This window comes from Pelodiscus sinensis, chromosome 5 (genome assembly GCF_049634645.1).
Source record: "Pelodiscus sinensis isolate JC-2024 chromosome 5, ASM4963464v1, whole genome shotgun sequence".
Taxonomy (NCBI): Eukaryota; Metazoa; Chordata; order Testudines; family Trionychidae; genus Pelodiscus; species Pelodiscus sinensis.
This window is the reverse complement of record NC_134715.1, coordinates 129,384,592-129,404,661: the sequence shown is the minus strand read 5'-3', so window position 1 is coordinate 129,404,661 and position 20,070 is coordinate 129,384,592. Positions and strand designations below refer to the sequence as shown.

Sequence of the window (20,070 nt, the reverse complement as noted above, 5' to 3'; positions counted from 1 at the left end):
TAGTGAAGACATGGCCATAGAGTAACAGGAGAGGTGGAAATACCTGGTGTAAGTTGTACCCAAAGCATGTTATCAGTATACATGTGTCTCTGGAACAGTTTAAAAGAAGTCTGGCAATCCGAAAGGGTGCGTACAGAGCCAGCCCAAGGTACGGGCCAACTGGGCGACCACCCGGGTCACCCCATTGTAGGGGCTGCCGGGCCGGGCGGGTGTGGCCCACGCATACGCCGCGTGCCCAGGGGCGGGGCCATGCATGCACTAGGTGCCCAGGGGCAGGTGCGCTGCATGCCCGGGGGTGGGGGCGCGCACGCATCGCACTCCCAAGGGCGGCACCACACTCCTGGAGCCCAGAGCGCACAAATAGCTCGGGCCGGCCCTGGGTGCGTACCATTTTAAACCTCAAGGTGAACAAGAAAGCAGGATAGTTTTGGCTCAACAATGCCTGAATGATATTTGTTGTTCAGATGATTTAGGATGCTGTTCTTAAGAGTAGGAGCTCTTTGATAAAGGTCAGTGAGCTAAATGGTACGCTGCCTTAATCAAAGGTGAAATAAGTCTTGTTGCTCACTAGCCTATTTCTGAGTTTACTACTTAAGAAACTTCACTGTGCTGTTTTTCTGATATTTGCTGGATCTTTGAAATAGGCAATGGCTTGTGTTACCTTTCAATTTTAGTTAGAAAAGAAACCTGTAGACAAAATGTTCCCAAGTGGCATGTGTGAGAATTCCCGGGTTTGGTTTATAACAGGTGTCTTTCAAACCCAAGAGCCAAACTACATCAGAATAAGTGGTCAACAAAGAGTCAGTATAAGAGTGCCTATTTTCATGACTGAAAATATGCAACTTAATATTATTGATAATTGACATGATGGTTAATAATAGCATAAGTGAAACATTGTACTCACAGACTTTATTTAATGGGACTTCTGCTGCTGCATCTTTTTGCACATTTATTTGAAGTTTACATCATAACTGGTCATATTTGGCTTCATGCACACATTCAAGCTGTCTTCTGTCAATCTTGAGCGCAAATTACTTTTGATGTGATTCAAATGAGAGAGAGCCTGATCCCATATGTAGATGGAGCCAGACACTGAAAGTAAGGCTAAGTTGACATTCTGCAGAATCAGATTGTCATCGTGCTCCAGTTTTTCATGTCCGCCCATTTGTACAGTTTTGTCAATTCTGCTCGTTGTCAAGCAAGGCGTTCTAAATCAGAATTCAGCTTGACAAATTTTTCCACCCAGCTATTCAACTCCTTGAAATCTGATATTTCCATTTCCAAATCGCTGACTGAGGAGTCTGGAATGACTATCAAATCCAGTTCTTCAACAGACACTTTATGTGGATGAATCATACATTTAAACAGAGTATTGTGCTTTCAAAAAGTCATCAAAACAAGATGCGAATGCCATCAGGAGCTCAGAAACAAATCCGGCAAGTGACTGCAAATCAAGGCAATTATTTGGATTCTCTCTCTGGTATGAATCACGAAACATTCAAAAACTTTTGAAATCTGCCCTTTTGATATCCAGAGCTCGCCAAGCAGCGGCGAGCCCCGGTTGCCAGCCACGCAGTTTTGCGTGGTTCTGCACATGCGCACATCGCTCTGCGCCGGCTCTTCCGGGTTGCAATCTACTCACCTGTGGCGAGTAGATTACATTATTTGTCGAGCCCTGTTGATATCTTTGATGAAGACAGTCAATTTTGATTCAAATCCAAACACTGCCTGCTGCAGAGTCAGGATTGCATTTCCTTGCCCTTGTAGCTTAAGGTTCAACTCATTCAAATGACCAGTAATGTCGATGAAATAATAAAACTTGAGTAACAAGTCACAGTGTGAAAGCTTGGCATATTTGACACCCTTCATATCCAAAAATGAGTTAATCTTGTTAACGCCGGCAGCAAAACGAGACAAAACTTTGCTACAAGATAACTAGCAAACATTGCTGTGCATTCGTAGATCTGGGTATTCAGAATCAACTTCCTCGAGCAGTGACTGAAATTGAGGGTGACTTAACGACTGGGCAAGAATCCATTTGACAATGCGAACAACCAGTCCCATTACATTTCCGAATTTGGTTCCACAAGATTGCGCGCAAAGTGCCTCCTGATGCACAATGCAATAAAAATTCAAAAGAGGGCAGTTTAACTGTTCTGACAAGAGTAAGGAATCCCCTGAATTTGCTGGCCATGCTAGGTGCACCGTGTGTGTGTGTGTGTGTGTGTGTTTGTGTGAGTACATACACACACAATGATCTAACTGTATTTCTTTCTCGTTTACAAAGTTCATGACTGTTTTAAGGATGCCTTCACCTCTTGTTTGATTTTTCATTGCAATCATTTCTTTATGCACAGCATTTCCACAAATAAATTGTCCCCGTATACACAACGGATTAACGTCACATATGTTGGTTGTCTCGTCCAAAGCAAACCCCTGTAAAGACACTCACACCTGTTGAAAATGGGTTATATTGGTTTAGCTTGCATCTGTAAACTGACCAACACAAGTTAAACCTAAGCTAGACTGAAACCGATTTTAAGTGCCAGTGAATAGTTATGCCCATTTCATTAAATTAGTAAATAAAACCACTTTGAATTAAGTGGTGCAGTTTGCCTATAGAGCAGTGCTTGCAAATTTTTTCCTTCAGTATTGGAAGAAATCACAAAAAATTACTTTGTCACCATTGTTGAATGATATTCATGAAAGACGAATAACCTAAAATGCTAGACTCTGAAGTCCTTCATCCACAACACGTGCATAGTATGGATCGTGACCATCTAGGCTTTCAATTGCCCCACAGATCCACTGTTGTCAAATCACATAATTTGATCACAAGTCTCGTGATTTTTGGTGGGGAAGGGGATTTTTCCTAAAGCACCGGATCCTAGAGTCATAAGAATCTCACTTTTTATTTGTTTCTAGTTGTCATGGCTCCTGAGAAGAGCTGGAAAATGACACAAATGAAGCTTAATGACAAAAAAGCTGAGTAACAAAGAAAAAAATATTTGTTTATAAATATTCTCATCTGGGGAGAAAGGCAGGCTTACAGTCTTGAATGCTTTGGTCTGGCTGTATTGATTACTTCTCCTTTTGATTTGGAAGTTCCATCCTAGAGGTGAAGAGTTCTCACAACAGAATCTGGGTGTGGCCTTTTTGCCGAGAGAGCCTCTGTGATCGTTAGCTTTGTGGAGTGGACATCTGTATTGAACAGAGGTCACCTATTCATTTCTAATAGGTTTGCCTAATAACTATCCTATTACAATAACCTAGTGACTGCCCTCTGCTGCCATATTGCAATGGGTTTCCTACAAAGTCTTACTGCTCGGTTCACCCTTTAAGCTTTCCAATCAACTATTGTGGTTTCTAGCTCCAAAATCCACATGTAATGCTAGGAACTGAATTACGTAACTGACTGTGCGCATTGGATTTTGTGCTAAGAAATTAAGATCCCAGCCTTTTGTCTCGTTGTCGGAAAGTTTTCTAACTATTTGCTGTTTGTCAGTTTGGTAGCCTTTTAGAGCAGCCCTTTACTGACTTTATTTTGCACGTTCTCTCATTTTCACTCGTTTTCATTTCTTAAAGGAATACTAGACAAGTAAAAAAAAAAATATGAAAAGTTTCCAAAACCCATTTGGAATAAATTAGGTCAAATTGAACACTTTTTTAAAATAATCCATTAGTGAGTCATTGACTATGAACGAAACATAAAATTGCTCACTTGGATGGAGTTATTGTAACCCAGTGCAAATCCCATGGGTGTATATAATATTATTCTGTCTTCGCACAAGGAAGTTGTCTTGTTCTGGTTCAAGAAGCTATTGGCTTTTAACATGCATTCTGACTTGGCAGAACAGAATGTCATCATTTCATTGTGGGGCATTGTCTAGTTTTTCACTGACTGTCTCATGAGGGAATGGTTGATGTCCGTCTGAGAGTCATTCCAGCGTTGTGACTCATGCTTAATGGGGGATTTTCTTTTTGGTTGATATCATCCCCTCTTTTTCCATCGGCCACTTCAGCCCTTTCATTGTGTCACTGGCTTGTTAGCCCAGCATCTACAGTTGTGTCCTGGCAGGAAGAAACTTGTGTTTGAGGGATTTTCTACAAAAAGAATCTAATCCAGTGGTCACCAAGCAGTAGATCTTGGAGCCTCTGACAGGTGATCCTAATTGGTTTGGCCAAGAGGCTATTATCAAGTGCCAGAACTTCAGCTGCCCCTCCCCTGCCCTTTCCCTTGGAGCTGTCTCCCCGGGAGCCTCCTGCTTGCTGGGCAGGGTAGGGGAGGTAGAAGAGGGGCACTGATGTCAAGGTGCCTCCGCTCCCACATTGTATCCTATCTCCACAGAGCAGAGAGGGGGCACAACAGGACTTGGGAGGGAGTTTTCTGGCTGCTTTTGGGAGTGGTGCAGGGCCAGGGCAGAGATGAGCCTGCCTTAGCCCCACTGCACCACCACCCACGAGCCACCTGAGGTACAGTGTCCAACTGGAGCGCGCATCCTGAAACCCTGAACCGCCTCCTGCACCCCTAGCCCTGAGCACTCCTGCATCCAAATGCCCTCCAGAGCTGGCACCTAGAACCCCTTCCGACACCCCACTGCCTGCAGCTCAGAGCCCCTCTCGTACCCTTAATCCAAGGCCACAGCCTGCACCCCAGCTCTCTGCCCCAGCCTAGTGAAAGGGAGAGAGGATGGAGTGAGCAGGGGCAGGGCCTCAGAGAAGGGACACAAAGGAGGTGGGGCCAGGGTATTTGAGTTTCAGGTAGTTCTTGGATTGCACTTAAATTCAAAAAGTGATCCCAAGCATAAAAACGTTGGAGACCACTGATCTAATTAGTATCAACTGTTAATTCTGATGTCTGACTTAATAGGCTTGACCTCTTGTTCTAACCATATTCCATCCGGACAGTGGTCACCTTTTAGACCAGAGGTGGGCAAAAATTTCAAAGTGGTCACGGGCCACCCTAGAAGAGGCAGGGCCTTGGGCGGAAGGGGCGGAGCCTTTAAATAGAAACTCTTTCAACTGCTTCAATTTAAAGGGCTTGCGCCTTCTCGACTAGCCCTTTCAATAGAAGCAGTTGAGAGGGCTCACGTATGCCCTGTTCCCAGGCAACACATTAGGAGGCGGGACCAGGAACTGCCACGCAGGCCCGATAAAAGAGTGAGGGGGCCCAATTCGGCCCACTGACAGGCTCTTTCCTAGCTCTGGTTAAAGAAAGTCATCCCTAGTATATACCTTCTTTGTTCCCTATTTTAAGTATACCTTAATGTTTTTACTCTTAATATATGTTTGACTTGTTGATGGTGACTACTGAAAATTTTGCGTGCATCAAACATTTAAGCTTCAGTTTGAAAAGTGAGAGTTCCATGAGTAAATAGATCAGGAAGAAGTTAAATGTAAGTGCCTATCAGAACTTACTCAGTTAATGATGGTTAGGTTGAATGGCAGTGGAGGATTGCACGGTGTGTGTGTTTTGTCTGAAGAAAATGAAAACTTGAAAGAAGATTTGGAGCCATCAAACTCTCCACATTGTTATCCAAGTGACTGCATGATCTTACTCTTCTTAATCTTCTGTCTCCCAAATATAGCTTCCTATAGATTAGAATACACAGATGTAGTATCGTGTGTCAAATAAAGTCCTGATCTTGCATCGAGGAGCATATGGGTGCACTCTGCACCTGCGTAGCGCCCAGGGCATGACTTAATGTAGGATCAGGACATTATATATTTGGCAGCTTGGAACAGAAATCATGGCTTCTTAAGAGTTTGTTCAGCACTTTTGGCTGTGATCCTGATTGAGGCCTTTGGCCACTGCCAGAATACAAATAATGACGTTCAGAACTCCAGGCGAGTCTTCCTGGTAAAAAAACGCTGCATTAATCACTGAGCTCAACGGCTACGTGTTGACTCAGTGAGCAAGCGGAGCAGAACGCGAGGGTAGATTTTGCTAACAGTTCATTAACTGTTCATCTCTCGATTCGTGCATGAGGTTCTACCAATTAATATGGATGAAGGTACGATGACCTAAGCTGTTGGACAGCTCGACAGATATCCTGCCAGTCCCAGAAATCCTGTCAGGCCCCAAACTCAAGGAGAGTCAATGTGCTACCCCAGTTATCTTGTTGAATTGGAATGCACAGTCAGTGGGGCGAGAGCCTCGCCAGCCCCTGGGCAATGTGGGGGAGGGGATGACTCTGCTCCATGCCTTTGGAAGGGGCGGGGCCTTGGACTGAAGGGGCGGAGCTGAGGCTCAGTGCTTCCTGGAACACATCATGTGGCGCTGTAGCAGCAATTTAAAGGGCCTGGGGTTCTGGCTGCCACAGTAGCAGTGGGAGATTCAGACCCCTTTGTATTTCTGGGCCCTCCGCCAGTTGTTCCCTTTGTCCCTTCTCCCCCCATTGGCAGGTCTGCCCACAGTTCAGGGGCCGATGTAATATGATTTGGGTACATTCAGGCTCGGCCGTCTCAGTGACTCTAGATGAAGATTGATTTCAGTTTTGCTGCAAATGGTTGAATTCCGTTTTAACCCTGTTTTCCTCTGCTCCCCGTTGGGAAGGTTGACAGTGAATTGCTCCCAACTGTGGCCTTCAGTAACGGTAACCTCTGAATAACTGCCACTCAAGAACAGACTGTATAGAAACAGATTAAAAAGCATATGGATGCATGCCCTGAACTTTGAATCTGTTTATTTCTATCCTGAGGAGATGTGTGGATTCTCTGTTTGACTGATGTAAAAAGGGGAATAAAAGGAACATAACTAATACAATATGTAGATGGTATCATGAGCTTTTGTGGCCACAGCCCACTTCTTCAGATGACCGGAGAAGTGGGCTGTGCCCACGAAAGCACATGAAACCATCTACTTGTTTCGTTAGTCTATAAAGTGCTACCAGACCATTTGTTGTTTTTTAAGTTTATCCAGTAAAGACTAACTCAGCTACCCCCTTAAGCTTCTGATAACGAATACAGTATAGGTGTGTGGAATCCTAGGCCTTTCCACATACTCTGTATTGTGTAAATAATGAAGAAAGCTAACTGTCCTTTGCATTCAAATAAGCATGTCTAACAATAGCCTGTCAGGTTGTTAGTTAGCTTGCATAAATCAAGTAACTTATCAGTGCCCATCAGAAACCTATTCAATAGTAAAATGTCCCATATGGATACACATAGCAGGCTAGCTACTCAGACTTGTATGGAAGAACTATTTATTCATACTCAGATCTGCACCTCCCCTTCTGTCCAAGTCCTCGAGGGACTGCTACCAGCATGTTGTTCAAGTTGCTAATTAAGGCGATAAACTATGGCAAGCGAGACTGGGCCCAAGTATTCTCCATATCCTTGAATTGCTAGTCATTTATTTGGCCAGTGTTCACTGGAAAAGAGCAGCACCATAATCTTGCTTTTATTTATTACGTTAAAATGAAAATGAAGTGGGTTGTAACCACGAAAGCTCATGATACTTTGTGTTTTTGATAAGTCTCTGACGCGCCACAAGGCTACTCCATTTTAGTATTAAAATTAAAAATAACAAACTTTCATGTTGCAGTCGCGCACGGTCGTTAGATTGGAATATTGCTGCTTTGTACTAATCACACCAGTAGTGAAATTATCATACATAATCTACCACTTTGTTTCCAAAGAACTTTAAAATGTATTAGCCGAACATTTAGTAGTGGTTTTACAGGAATTGTGAGGGTGCTGTCTGGGATATAGTTTAGACTTCTGCGTTTCCCATGTCTGCCATAGACCTGTGTGTAATGTTGGACAAGTCACCTTGTTTGGCCTCAGTTTCTCCACTGGTAAAAATGAGAGGAATTATGGATATCCACCTCACCAGTATGTTGTGGTGGTTGCGGTAAAAGCAAAGAGAAACTACTGCTCTGTCATCATGCCTAAAAATGGCTCCCATGTTTTAATAAAGTTTTGTTTTAACTTTAGAAATGTCAGATTCTGGCTTCTCATTGGTGGAAGTCCTGGCAATCTTTGAAAGATCTAAATGGCTGCTTAGTTCTTCATCCGCCTTGTCCTCTCTAATGGGCCTGAGAGACCTCCAACTCAAGTTTAATCACTGAGCTTATGATGCCACCATTTGGGTCCTCTGACGGCTGTCTGACTTTTCCAGCAAAAAGAGGGAGGTCAGGCCCTGATATTTGTAATGGAATTTAAAAATCATCCAACCTTGCAGGGAGGGGAAAACCTCTTGAAAACAAATATTGAGGCATCTGTTAGAAGAGGAATAAGGGAGAGAAGCATTTTGTTTCTTGGCTTATACCCTTCATTGTTTGCACTGGCACTTGAGACCTCTGCATGAATGGATCTGCAGAAGTGCAAAGTACTCTCTGTTCATATTCCTTTTAAAAATAAAGGGGTGCTACTAGCTGGAACTCGCTGCAATACTGCAATTTTAGAATATGTTTTACAGGTTTATTGATTATTATACAGAAGCCGGGAGAGGACAAAGAGAAATAGGGTCCCAGCCCTGCTCTGTGAGCCCGGCCTTGATGGCATAAAGGGCCATTCCCACTCAACAGCTTGCAGGATTGAGGTCTAGAAAAGAAGGAAAACCTGCCATTTACATGCCATTTTTGTCTTTTTACGATCAAGGACGTTCAAGCCACCTGTTTTTACACATGCATGTGGTCTCCTAGCTCAGGGTGGGGAACCTCAGAACTGGGGGCCAGGTGTGGCCCCTGCTTACCTGAAACTGGCTTCCCGAGGCTCAGGGGCTGGCGCTCCATCCCCCCTGCTGCTTCACCGTAGGTCTGGAGCACACAGTCTACTAGGCTGGGCCCCGCTAGTCTCTGGTGTGGGAGGAGAATGTAGGGAGTGTCTTTCCCCCCTTTTCAGGGGACACATCAGAGAGGGTTTCTTTTTTTGCTTCTCAGTTGCGTGCGGCCCCTGACTGATTTTTCCAAAAAAGGTTCCCTGCCCCATCCTAGCTAGGATGTGCCTATGTAAAACCTTCTTTTGGTATTGTCTGACCTAAGCCATAACACTTCCATCTCCCTTGACAGTTGCACTATAAAGTCTCTTCAGCGACGTCATGTTTGCATCAGCCGCCTGGAGAGGCCTCAGAACTGGGGGGAAAACTCCTGTGAAGTGAGATTTGTGATATTGGTTCTTGCGCCTCCCAAAATGGTGAGTTTTCTCCATCATGTGCTTTGATGACTCAGAATGCTTCCTTATGGTTTTCTTGTGGGGCCCTACTAGGGTGCATGGCTACCTGTTTTCTAGCCACAGCAGGAAGGGGGCAGGACTGAGGTCACCACAGTGATTGTCAGCTAATATCTCCTTCCTGTTCAGCAGCGAGCACAAGGTATAAACTTATGACAAATGACTTCCTGTCTAGCATTGGACAATGGTCTGTGAGGTTGACACTGACTGATCTGGTAGCCTAGCTCTTGCCTCAATTTGTAGCCTGTATCAATATGCTAGTTGCTAAGTAAAGCATGGATATAAGTTAAGGTAGTGATGTAATTTGCCTCCAAAACCTGTAACATGATAGCTTAGCAAACAAGGCCAAAGGTTCAAAAGCCTTAGCTTAGCAGCTAACCTGGAGTAACCCTAGATCAGTCTAGTCCTACACTGAAGGGGAAGTCGAATGAAGATATGCAACTCCATCTATGTTTAATTACGTAACTAGAGTTGATGTACAATGTTTTTCATTTCCCTGCCATTCCCAAACGCTTCCATCGGCTTCCCTTACTCCTCATGCAAGCAGGAGTACCGGCAGCCAACAGGGGCGCCCTCTGAATTCGATTTAGCGAGTCTTAACTAGACTTGCTCAATCAAACTCCAGAAAATTGATCGCGGCAGCGTCAGTCTTCTCTCTAGGGAAGACATGGCCTCAGGCTTCAGTGGTTCAGGAGCCAAATTAGTGATCAGCATTCCCCCAAAGAGCTACAGTCGTGTGAAATCATTGTTCCATTTGCTATGGTACTCTAGTTTCACATTTAAACAGGATGGTGAGCAATATATATGATTATCTCAGAAAATAAATTAATAACTTAGTGCAAGTGGATTGGTCAAGAACATGGTAAAAGCATCCTCGTAGGTTAACAACGTAGCCTGGTTAATAATTAAATCACAGTGTTTTACTATCGTGCTGCAAAGAGCTACTGGAGACACGCTAAAGAGTCACTTACAGCTTTTGAGCCTTTATCAATGCCCGAGATCAGGGATGAGGAATCTAAGGCTCGGGAGTCAGATGCGCCCCGCCCCCCCCAGCTTGCCTGGATCTGGCCTCCGAGGCTCAGGGCTCCCCCCAGCATTAGGGAGCCCTCACTGGCTCTCCAGACCCCACTTTCCCCCCTACCCCCACTATCCTCCTGCAGGACTGGAGCATGCAAAATCTATTCATCTGGGCCCCCCAGGCTCTGGTGTGTGAGGGGTAATGTGGGGAGCATCTTTCTCCTTTTCAGTCCGGGGCTTCTCACTTGTGAGTGGCACCTGACCGATCGTTCCCCACCCCTGCCCTGGATCATAAGATGGAATGCTGTCATGGCTACATTCCTGACCGGGAACCACAACATGTTAGTTGTTACCGTCTGGGGCTGTTTTAAGGTAGTAACCTCAGCAGATGTCTGGCACAAGCCTGCCATGCTGCCCAATTGACGCAAGTGTGAGGTAAAAGCTCTATTAGCCAATGGGAGGAGGGCAGCCCAGTCGTAGGCAGATGAGGAAATGCAAATAAGGAAAAGGGGATGAACCCACCATTGCGCATTCGTTAGGCAAAGGGGCATCAGCATCACACATTATCAAAGGGGTATCCTGGCCTGTGCTCTTGGGGGGAGGCAAATCTTGGGGGATGCCAGATGACGAGGAAGGCGGTGATGATAAGATGGTGACCAACGGTTCAGGTTGTCCTGCAAGGGGTAGAGAGAGGGAATGGGTGCTTAGACATTCATACTGCATGAGCGCTCTCTACCTTGCTGGTGGGTCATTTTACTAACTGTGCTACTAAACATACGGCAGATAACAGAAGGTTTGTCCAATTCTGGGGCCCCCATTACTAAAAGGATGTGGATGAATTGGAGAAAGTCCAGCAGAAGGCAACCAAAATGATAGGGGGCTGGAGCACATGACCTATGAGGAGAGACTGAGGGGGTTGGGTCTGTTTAGTCTGCAGAAGTGAAGAGTGAGGGGGGATTTGATAGCAGCCTTCAGCTCCCTGAAGGGAGATTCCAAAGAGGATGGAGAGAGGCTGTTCTCAGTAGTGACAGATACAGAACAAGGAGCAATGGGCTCAAGTTGCAGTGGGGGAGGACTAGGTTGGATGTTAGGAAAAACGATTTCCCTTGGAGGGTCGGGAAGCACTGGGATGGGTTCCCTAGGGAGGGGGTGGACAGGGTTCCCTCTAAGCGGGCGTGCAGAAAAAATTTCCACTGCTCCCACCTCCTACGCAGAGCCGCGCAGCCGCACAGCGGGTGTCAGGAGCCTGCTCCAGCGGCCAGGGCCAGAGGAGCTGCATGGCAGAGGAGCCTCAAGCCTCATGGTGAGCAGCAGAGGGCTGCTCTAGTGGCTGGGGTTGGAGTCACCGCGTGGGAGCCTGGGCAGGAGAGTGGCAGGACAGGTACCGGGGTCTGTACCAGTGGGGGAGGCAGTGAGGCCAAGGACAGTGGGGGCCCAGCACAGAAACTGGCTGGGTGGGAGGCAAAGGCACCAGCTGTCTGGTGGTGGGGAGGTACTGGGCGCAGGTAAATTCCGGGGGGGGGGGGGGGGGGGGCAAGGTGTGGGGCCGGGCACACGTCCCTGGGCAATTTGGGGAGGCAGAGAAACAGGTGAGGTGCAGGGCTGGGCACAGGTGTCTGGGCAGTGCTGCTTGGGCTGTGGGCTCTAGGTCCAAGTACTAGCTGTTCATATTTGGGGGGCAGATAGCATGGGTCTGGCGTATATACTGCTGGCATATTGGGAGTCGGGGGCAAATTGCAAGGCTGGACACAACTATAGGGTGGCTGTGTGTGGTCCTGGTGGGCGTGCAAGCAGTGGGGCACGCACAGTGTGTGTTGGGGGCAGGGGACTGCAAGCTGGATGCTTTTCAGGGTGGGTAGGTGCAGGGTCATGCACCTTGTCAACTAGCCGGTTTTTAGTATTTTTTTCTGACATAGCAATTTAATATAGGCGCGTGTGTGTGTATAATTTTGTTCGTAACTGGTGGGTGCCACAGCAGCACACATCCAAACGAGCGCACATGACGTCAATATTAGTGCCCAAGACAAAACTCACTCCGCTCACGGATGGAAAATCTGAGCGGGAACCCCTGGGGGTGGAGTCTCCATCCCTAGAGGTTTTTAAGTCTTGGCTGGACCAAGCCCTGGCTGGGATGATTGAGTTGGGGTTGTTCCAGCTTTGGGCAAGGGGCTGGATTCGATGACTCCTGAGGTCTCTTCCAGCCCTAGGATTCTAAGCCCAGGTCTTGCAACCATGCACTTTGGGGTTCCCAACTGTAATAATACTGGTCCTGATTTGGGGCCTACCAAACCTCATTGTGTTTGGACATTCTTAGGTCATCAGTATAATTAATGCACAATGAGTAGACTAGGCAACAAACGCCCTGTCGTCATACAGGGCGTCTGAGCTCAAGTTCTACTGGAGGATCCCAGTTATTGAGTCAGTGGAGATCAGGTGCTGAAGCAGTGGACTTATGGGGGGCATGAGCCGCACTGGGATCTGGACTGCCCCCTGCTGTTTGAACTATAGAAATCTGAACCTTTCTCTCACTTCAATCTCTTTAGCCATACTCCAGCCATACTCGCTCTGAACTCAGTATGGCGGTGGGTTTTTGAAGCCGGGAGAATGGTTCGGTACTTAATACACTGAACTGGGACTTGCAAGACCAGGGTTCAAATATCGGCTCCACTGCAGACTGAGCAAGACCTTGGACAAGTCACTTCCGCCAGGTCTATACTAGACCTGGAAGGTTGGGTTAAGGTACACAACTCGAGCTACATAACTATGGTGCTGGAGTTGGTTTACCTTAGGCTGAGCTTGGCGCCGTCCTCACAGAGGGAGGCTGAGGAGCAAACACTCCCATTAGCTTCCCTTAGTCTTCACAACTACGAGGAGTACCGGTGCCAACCAGAGCCACCCTCAGCGTTCCATTTAGCGGGTCTTAATTTGACTTGCTAAATCAAACGCCAGAAGATCGATATCTCATGTGGCAAATGAAGATGGGGCCTAAGGTCAAGATTTTAAAAGGTGTTCCTGAGTTCAGCATTACAATGCCTAACTAATTTGGAAGCCTGAGACTCATTTTCAAAAGAATTTAGACAAAATCTCTATTTGAAAATGGGATGTAGGTGCTGCAATGCTGGATCCAACAGTGCCAAAGTACCTTTAAATACCTGGGCCTTAATCTCTCTGCCTCAGTTCCCCCTCTGTAAACATGGGATAATAGTGTTTTCCCTATTTCCTGGGGTATGTGAGGAGAAATTCACTAAAATTGTGAGGCACTCAACTGAAGGTCATAGAAAAACTGATTGATTTTTTGTTTGTTTGTTTATGTCCAGTCTGGTTCGGCAGTTTCAGACTTAATTTTTTCCTTGTTTATATAAAAATACTTTTAGTACCAATCGCATGGATGTGTGAAACTGTTCACACTAAATACAAACGTACATATGTCGCCCTTGGAATGCAGCAAACTGAGCCCACTCAGCTGTGTTGATTTTGGGTTTCAGTGTCTACAAACTGTATTTGTCTAGAGCAGCCGTTCTCAAAGCAGGGTCGGCCTGTGAGGATATGCCAGGAGGTTCACGAGTCATGTCCAGGGCTGAACAACTCCTCCACCTCCCTCCCAGTGCCTCTTACACCACAGACTAGCTGTTCAGCAGCATGAAGGGGGTGCTGGCAGGGAAGGGCATAGGGTAGAAAGAGGTGGGGAAAATGTGAGGGTGTGGGATCTTGGGGGAAGGGTAGCGTTGGGGGCAGGGCCTAGGGCTGTTGAGCACTCCTGGAAAAAATTAGAAGCTGGGTGAGGTCCATGGAAAAATTTCAAATCAAAATGGGAGTCCTCGGGTTGCTAAAGTTTGAAAACTGCTGGTGTAGAGTGCACTTTGCTAAGTTAGTGACTCAGGGGCGCTCTTTCTTCGAAGGCAGTGCTGAGCTCAGCATGGCTGTGCGGTAGAGAGTGGTGCGGGTGATGAGGGGGAGCTAAGCACTCTGCAGACAGCTGTGAAGAGCCTATGGTACAAGGTAACTGCATACAAAGAAAGGAGAGCTAGCAATGTTGCCTAGGTCTAGGGTTCTCTAATGCAGTGTACAGGGCCTTTGGGGGTAGCTGGGACCCAAACTCTCTATGCAGGATGAGATTGCATTCCCTGCGTGGCACCTCCCTTTTGAAGCTTTGTGTGTCTGTGCTCCTTAGTGGTGCATCAGAAAAGCCCAGGATTCTTTGCCTGCCAATCTCATGTATCTAATTGATGAAAGTGAATTTATCAAAGCACCAGTGAAAGGATTCATTAAAATGAAAATATAAAAGCAACGACTGTGTTTGTGTAGTAGCTGAACAATACTCCTGTAAGGCTTTGGCGTTCTTCAGCGGAGGAGCATTTCTGGGCCGTCGAGGTGGAGAGGCAGTAGGGGACATTCACCACAGCAAGGACAGAGAGGATTGAAGTATTGTCAGGAAGACACTTCCACAACAGTCCTAGTTAGTTTTTTTTTCCAAATGTCTATGAAATTCATTCTTCTGAGACGTGTTTCCTATGAGACACGGTCACAATAGTTCTTATCCCTCTGGATGTCGCTTTCGACACCTACCTCTCAACTTTGCACCTAATGTCGTACAAGCAATCCATTGATACGCACTTGCAAATGATACACTTAACATCACGCTGGATTTTGGATTAAGCCCCAAATGCTAAAATCTACATTAACATAATGCCATGCTTGAGATTACAATGCACAAACCTGTGCCCCTTTCAATATTCCCCTGTAAGAAATGGTCTCTCTGACTCTAAAAGGCAGAATTTACTGGCTCTTCCTTCCCTGCTTTGGGGGTGCGTGCTAGCAGCAATTTCAAGGGAACTGTGTAATGTTGTGTTCTAGTCTTGGCCGTCAAGTGAAGGAAGACTGGTGCCTTGAGTGGTGTTTTGTTTTGAAGTTTTACGGTTTCTAAATAATGTAAGAGTTTGTTACGATCCTTAATCTCCACATCATTTGCTTTTCTCAGAAAAGTACGAAAACTGCCACCGAAGTGGGCCGGACCTTTGCCACGATGTTTTCAGATATAACTTTTCGACAGAAGCTTCTAGAAACAAAAACGGAAGAGGAGTTTAAAGAAGCCTTGGTACACCAGCGCCACCTGCTGACGGTGGTGAATCAGAGACCCTCTGCAGTGAACGAGGGGCACAAAACACACAACCACAAGCCGCTCAAGGTAAGGATGAGAAAAACGTTTTAAGTCCTGGCTTTCTACTACTGTTCCTGTCTAAATAAAACACAGGACCTGATGACGTACTCGCACTATCAGGACTTGACGATTGGATGTGAGCTCTAAAGCCCACCCAACTCCTTAGGCCTTCAGAGCTTGAGTGCCAACCTACCCTGGAATGTCCAAATGCAGTTTTAGCCCCCACTAGCACAAATCTGTCGGGCTGGGCTAAGACTCACTCCCAGAAGCCATGTAGACCACCCCTTGTGTGTTACTGCCAGGCTAGTTCTGCTAAAATATTCTTGTTTCTTAGGCCATTGAAATAAATCTCTTTTGCAACGGTGCAAAGAGGTTCAAAAGCACGGGGTTTCCTTTTGAGTTCCTTATAGATGCAATGAATCTTGTTACTTGGAGGTCTAAACACAACTTCCTACTGAAAATTAAAGGCAACCCCTTCAAATTATGATGCTTCATGAGGGCTAGGGTGGATGGGTTACTATAAATTGCCAAGGAGAGCAAATGCACGTTAGCATCTTCAATTAGGAAGATGGCAAGACTGTCCCTGAAGAATCTTCATCTTTACTGAGATGGTGAGCAGCACCTGTACCAGTTTGGATCTGAGGGTTTCGTGGCTCTCCTCTAGGAGAAATTCCCGTGGAGAAGCTACGTTTCTCAGTGAGCGAGCTGGGTCTCTGCTTTCTTCTCTGGGGCGCTCGTAATGTCATTCTTGCACCCAGTCTGTCCGCACGCAGGTTTTATTATCCAAGCTGTGTGCTGCTTCTCATCTCTCGCTCTTTTCCCTAGACTGCAAGAGCCGTGAAGCGCTGAGCAGCTTACGGTGTTCAGAGTGGAAACTTTCATCCCAAATCCATGTTCTGGCTGGTTTTCAGGGCTTAAAACATGATGGTTTAGGACCAGAGGTGGAAATAAGGCTCCAATAAGAGCTGGCTGGGGCGCTCTGTTGCAGGCTTGCGGTGCACTCTCCCAGCTGGGCTCCCGTGGGGCCCCGTGGCTCCTGCTCCAGGCTGGCCCTGGCAATAAGCAGCGGTGAGGCAGGCAAGTGTGAAAGGCGACTGGCTGGGGATGCTCGGGAAGAAGTATGGGTGCTTCTAGCTGGGTTCTTGATGCACTCATGCTTGCCTCTCACTGGATGCTGGGCAGCACGCATGCAATCCCCTGTATGCTGCTGCTGGGGGTCCTTAGGAAGAAGCCAGGGTACGGAGTGGCAAGCCAGGGGGTCTCACAGGCCAATGCTGCCTGTTTGCCTGCAGCAATGCACCCGCGCAGATGGCCCACTGCTCTCTTGGCAACTAAGAGGTGCAGGGAGGCAGGGACCCATCCACCAGCCAAGTAAAGTTAACTTCGCCCCTACCCTTCCAAACACACCCTGCACTTCTCCCTCGCCACCTGCCCTGAGCCTCCCCACACTCCAAGCCCCTGCCCTGACTCTGCATCCTCCCCTGCCCTCAACCTCCCCACGCTCCCAGCCTCTGCCCTGACTCCTTCCCCCCCCCACACACACACTCAGCCTCCCCGTATCCTGCCCTCAGCCTCCCCACTCTCCCAGCCCCTGCCCTGACTCCTGCCCCCCCACACACACACTCTACTCCACACTTACAGTTCTTACAGGCACTGTCGTATTGTAACCCAACCCCCAGCTCTGAGACCTCCCCAAAGAGGGGTGATACAACAGGACCTGTGAGAAATGTAAGTTACTTTCATCCCTGAAACAAGTAAAAATGCCAAAGGGCATTCTGCCTTTATCCCAGGCTGCAGAATCCCCTCTTCTAGAGACAGGTCTCTAACCGGTGACTCTGGAACGCCTCTTAACCCTGTTCACGCTGGAGTTCAGATTTGCAAAACCGGTTTAAAACACTTTTCAAACTGGTTACAACAGATTTGAAGCTATGATTTCCTCCAGCGCAGGTTTAACCCTTTGCTCCCTTTCCTCTGAAGCTATTTCTGTAAACACTGGGGCACGTCACACAGGGGCGTGTCACAGGTGGAAACCACAGCCTCTGTGTGAAAAGTGTAAGGTGACTAGAACTTGAGGGGTGGCTATTTTTCTGATGTCTTCAGGTTGTTTGTGTGGTGGGCAGACATGTTCCAATTTTAATCTTTCTTTATTTGGCAGTTTCTTTTTTGACCTAGGGACTTTAATAGGCAGTACTTCATGGATTACCCCTAACCAGCATAGCTGAAATGCAAAACTTTTAAGTGTCAGTCAGGCCTTAGTGTCCTCCAGAGCATTTTCTCTGCCTAAAAAAGATGCCTAGCTTTGGGCTGTTTCCCTGGATGCACATTGCCTGTATCATTCTACATGGGAATGAACTTCATTGACATTGACTGCTCATTACGGGTGCTCCATCTGACAGGTTTAAAAAAAACCAGGGAAAGACAATATCGTCAGTGCTTCAAAGCAGACAGGCGTTCAGGAAACTGAAATGTAATTATAGCCTGCGAGCCACCCCCAATGAAATAAAATACCGTAAGCCACTACAGACAACAGCCTCTCTATCACTCGCGAGCATGAGCATTCCTGCAGCGGGCGGAATGATTGTGTAATAATGTGAAAATCTTCCTTACCTTTTCTCTCACTGTACCTCCCCTGCAGCAGCAGTGGAGAATAGACAACCAGCCTCACAAAAATGAATGCAATTCTCTCACACACACACACACACATTTCTCCCTTGGGGAAGCGTACAGCCACGATATCATCTCGACTCAGCATCTAGCACAGCAGCACTGCTTCAGTTGGTCTCTGAGGACCATTTAGAAAACACGTCATGGTTAGAGTCCTTGCCGTGAGCTGTCTTAGTTGTGCTGTCTTGAAATCCTCCTCTTTACTAAGCAGCATACTACCTCCTCATCTTAGGCTACACCTAGACTACAAAGAAAAGTCAGAGAAAGATATGCAAATTGCAGTTTGCAATTCGCATATCTTTTATTCGCTTTTCTTTCAAAAGAGGCTTTTCTGAAATTTGGCGTATCTTCACAGCGCCAAATTTCAGAAAAACCTGCTCTTTCGACATATCTCCTATGTCTCAGAGACTGAGGTTTACAGGGATGGCAAAAGAGCACGCCCGCTTTTCTGAAAAAAATTTCGGACACATTCCTTGGTATCCCGAAAAAGCACTGACGAAGCCTTAAAGTGAGCAAGGGCATAATCCCTAACTAGAATCAAGAGACTGTGGGTATGTCTATACTACAAACACTGGAAGATATCTTCTGGAATAGCTTATTTTGAAAGAGAGCACCCACAATACAGGGAAGCCTCAAAATTAGTCCGAGGCAGGCTTTCCTAATGTAGACATGCTATCTCGACTAAGAGTCCCAGGATGCACTGGGGAGGAGCTATTTTGACATAGCAGCAGTGGAACAATCTACACACACCCTCTTCCAAAAAATCTTTTTTGGAAAAGGGCTTATTCCTCATGGAATGAGGTTTACTGCCGTCGGAAAAAGCCACCTGTTATTTCAGCTCTGTCAAAAAAAACGCAATTGCAGTGTGGACGCTAGTATTGTTTTTCCGGAATAAAGTTTGTTGTTCTGGGAAAAATGGCACAACGTAGATGCACCTTGAGTCATGTATAGGTCATTATACATCGCTTCTATTGGCATGGCATCGGGAGATTTCACATTCCCCGCTTACATTCAGAAAGGCAAGAGCAAGCACATGGACAGAGACGTCGATGTTGGGATGATGTGCAAGAAAGATATTCCAAATGTATAGGATGCTTTAGCGTAGCAGGACTCTTTGTGCTTAATTCTTACCCTCTCAGTCGTGGTACCTGCCCTCCCATTGCCATGCTGCTGTTTTCTGTGCGCATTGCATCAGAAGTGAGCGTGGAGGGTTGGGTGGTGGATGTACACATTTGGGGTAGGAGTTTTTCACATTCCCGTGCAGTGTGGGGGAGAACCAGAGGATCCTTGGTATCCAAGCCAAGGAAGGCGATGACTTTGCCAGGAGACAATAGCCCAGGGAGGTAGGCAGTGCTGAATTATGGAAGATTTTGGAAGTAGACACAAGAAGTGTGTTTGACATGCCGAAGAGAGGGAGCCAATGGAATGCCTTGAAGAAGAGATGGATGAAGTTGGACACAAACCACTAAGATCATTTTGAGTGGACGTGAGGGGGAGAGGGGTGACGAGGTTTTGGAATTGAGACCAGGGGAGGAAATTGCACTAGACAACGTGATGACTTAGGTCAGCATTTCTCAAGCTGTGGGTCGCGACCCCCAGGGAGTTGCAAGCAACTTAGAGGGGGGATCGCAGCTAGATTCGGTTTTTCACTTGCGACCCCTCTCCCCTGGGCAGCGAAGAGCGGCAGGGCGGCGGAAGGCAGCCGCCAGCAAGCCACGCAGCGTGGCTGGGGTCACAGGACTCAGGAGCATGGCTCAGCTGCAGCAGGAGGCAAGGCAGCGGGAGAGTGAGGCCGGCACAGGAGCAGACGCACGAGGGGCCGGCCTGGGCACAGTTGCTGGGTGACCAAACGTTTCCCCAGCTGGGAGAGAGCTGGGGAATTGGGTTGGGGCAGAGGACCCTGAGGTAAAACAAGGGCACATGGGGGTCAGAGGAGGAGGCAGAGGAAACATGGGAGAGAAGTGGAGGATGGAGCAGAGAAGAGAGAGAAGGAACCAAAGGGATGCAGAGTGGAAAAGAGAGACAGAGGAGAAAGAGATGGGGGGGGAAGGAGTCTG

General features: G+C 47.0%; 1 protein-coding gene across 6 annotated transcripts in view; it reads left to right on the top strand.

Moving 5' to 3' along the window:
* The window catches only part of SLC4A11 (solute carrier family 4 member 11), a 250,855-nt gene that overhangs the window by 176,724 nt on the left and 54,061 nt on the right, over positions 1-20,070 (top strand). For all 6 annotated transcript variants that reach the window (XM_075931011.1, XM_025179543.2, XM_075931014.1 and 3 more), the window contains exons 7-8: positions 9,015-9,138; positions 15,170-15,376. In XM_075931011.1, coding sequence (XP_075787126.1) covers positions 9,015-9,138; positions 15,170-15,376 — 331 coding nt within the window. The remainder of the gene's footprint in view (positions 1-9,014; positions 9,139-15,169; positions 15,377-20,070) is intronic.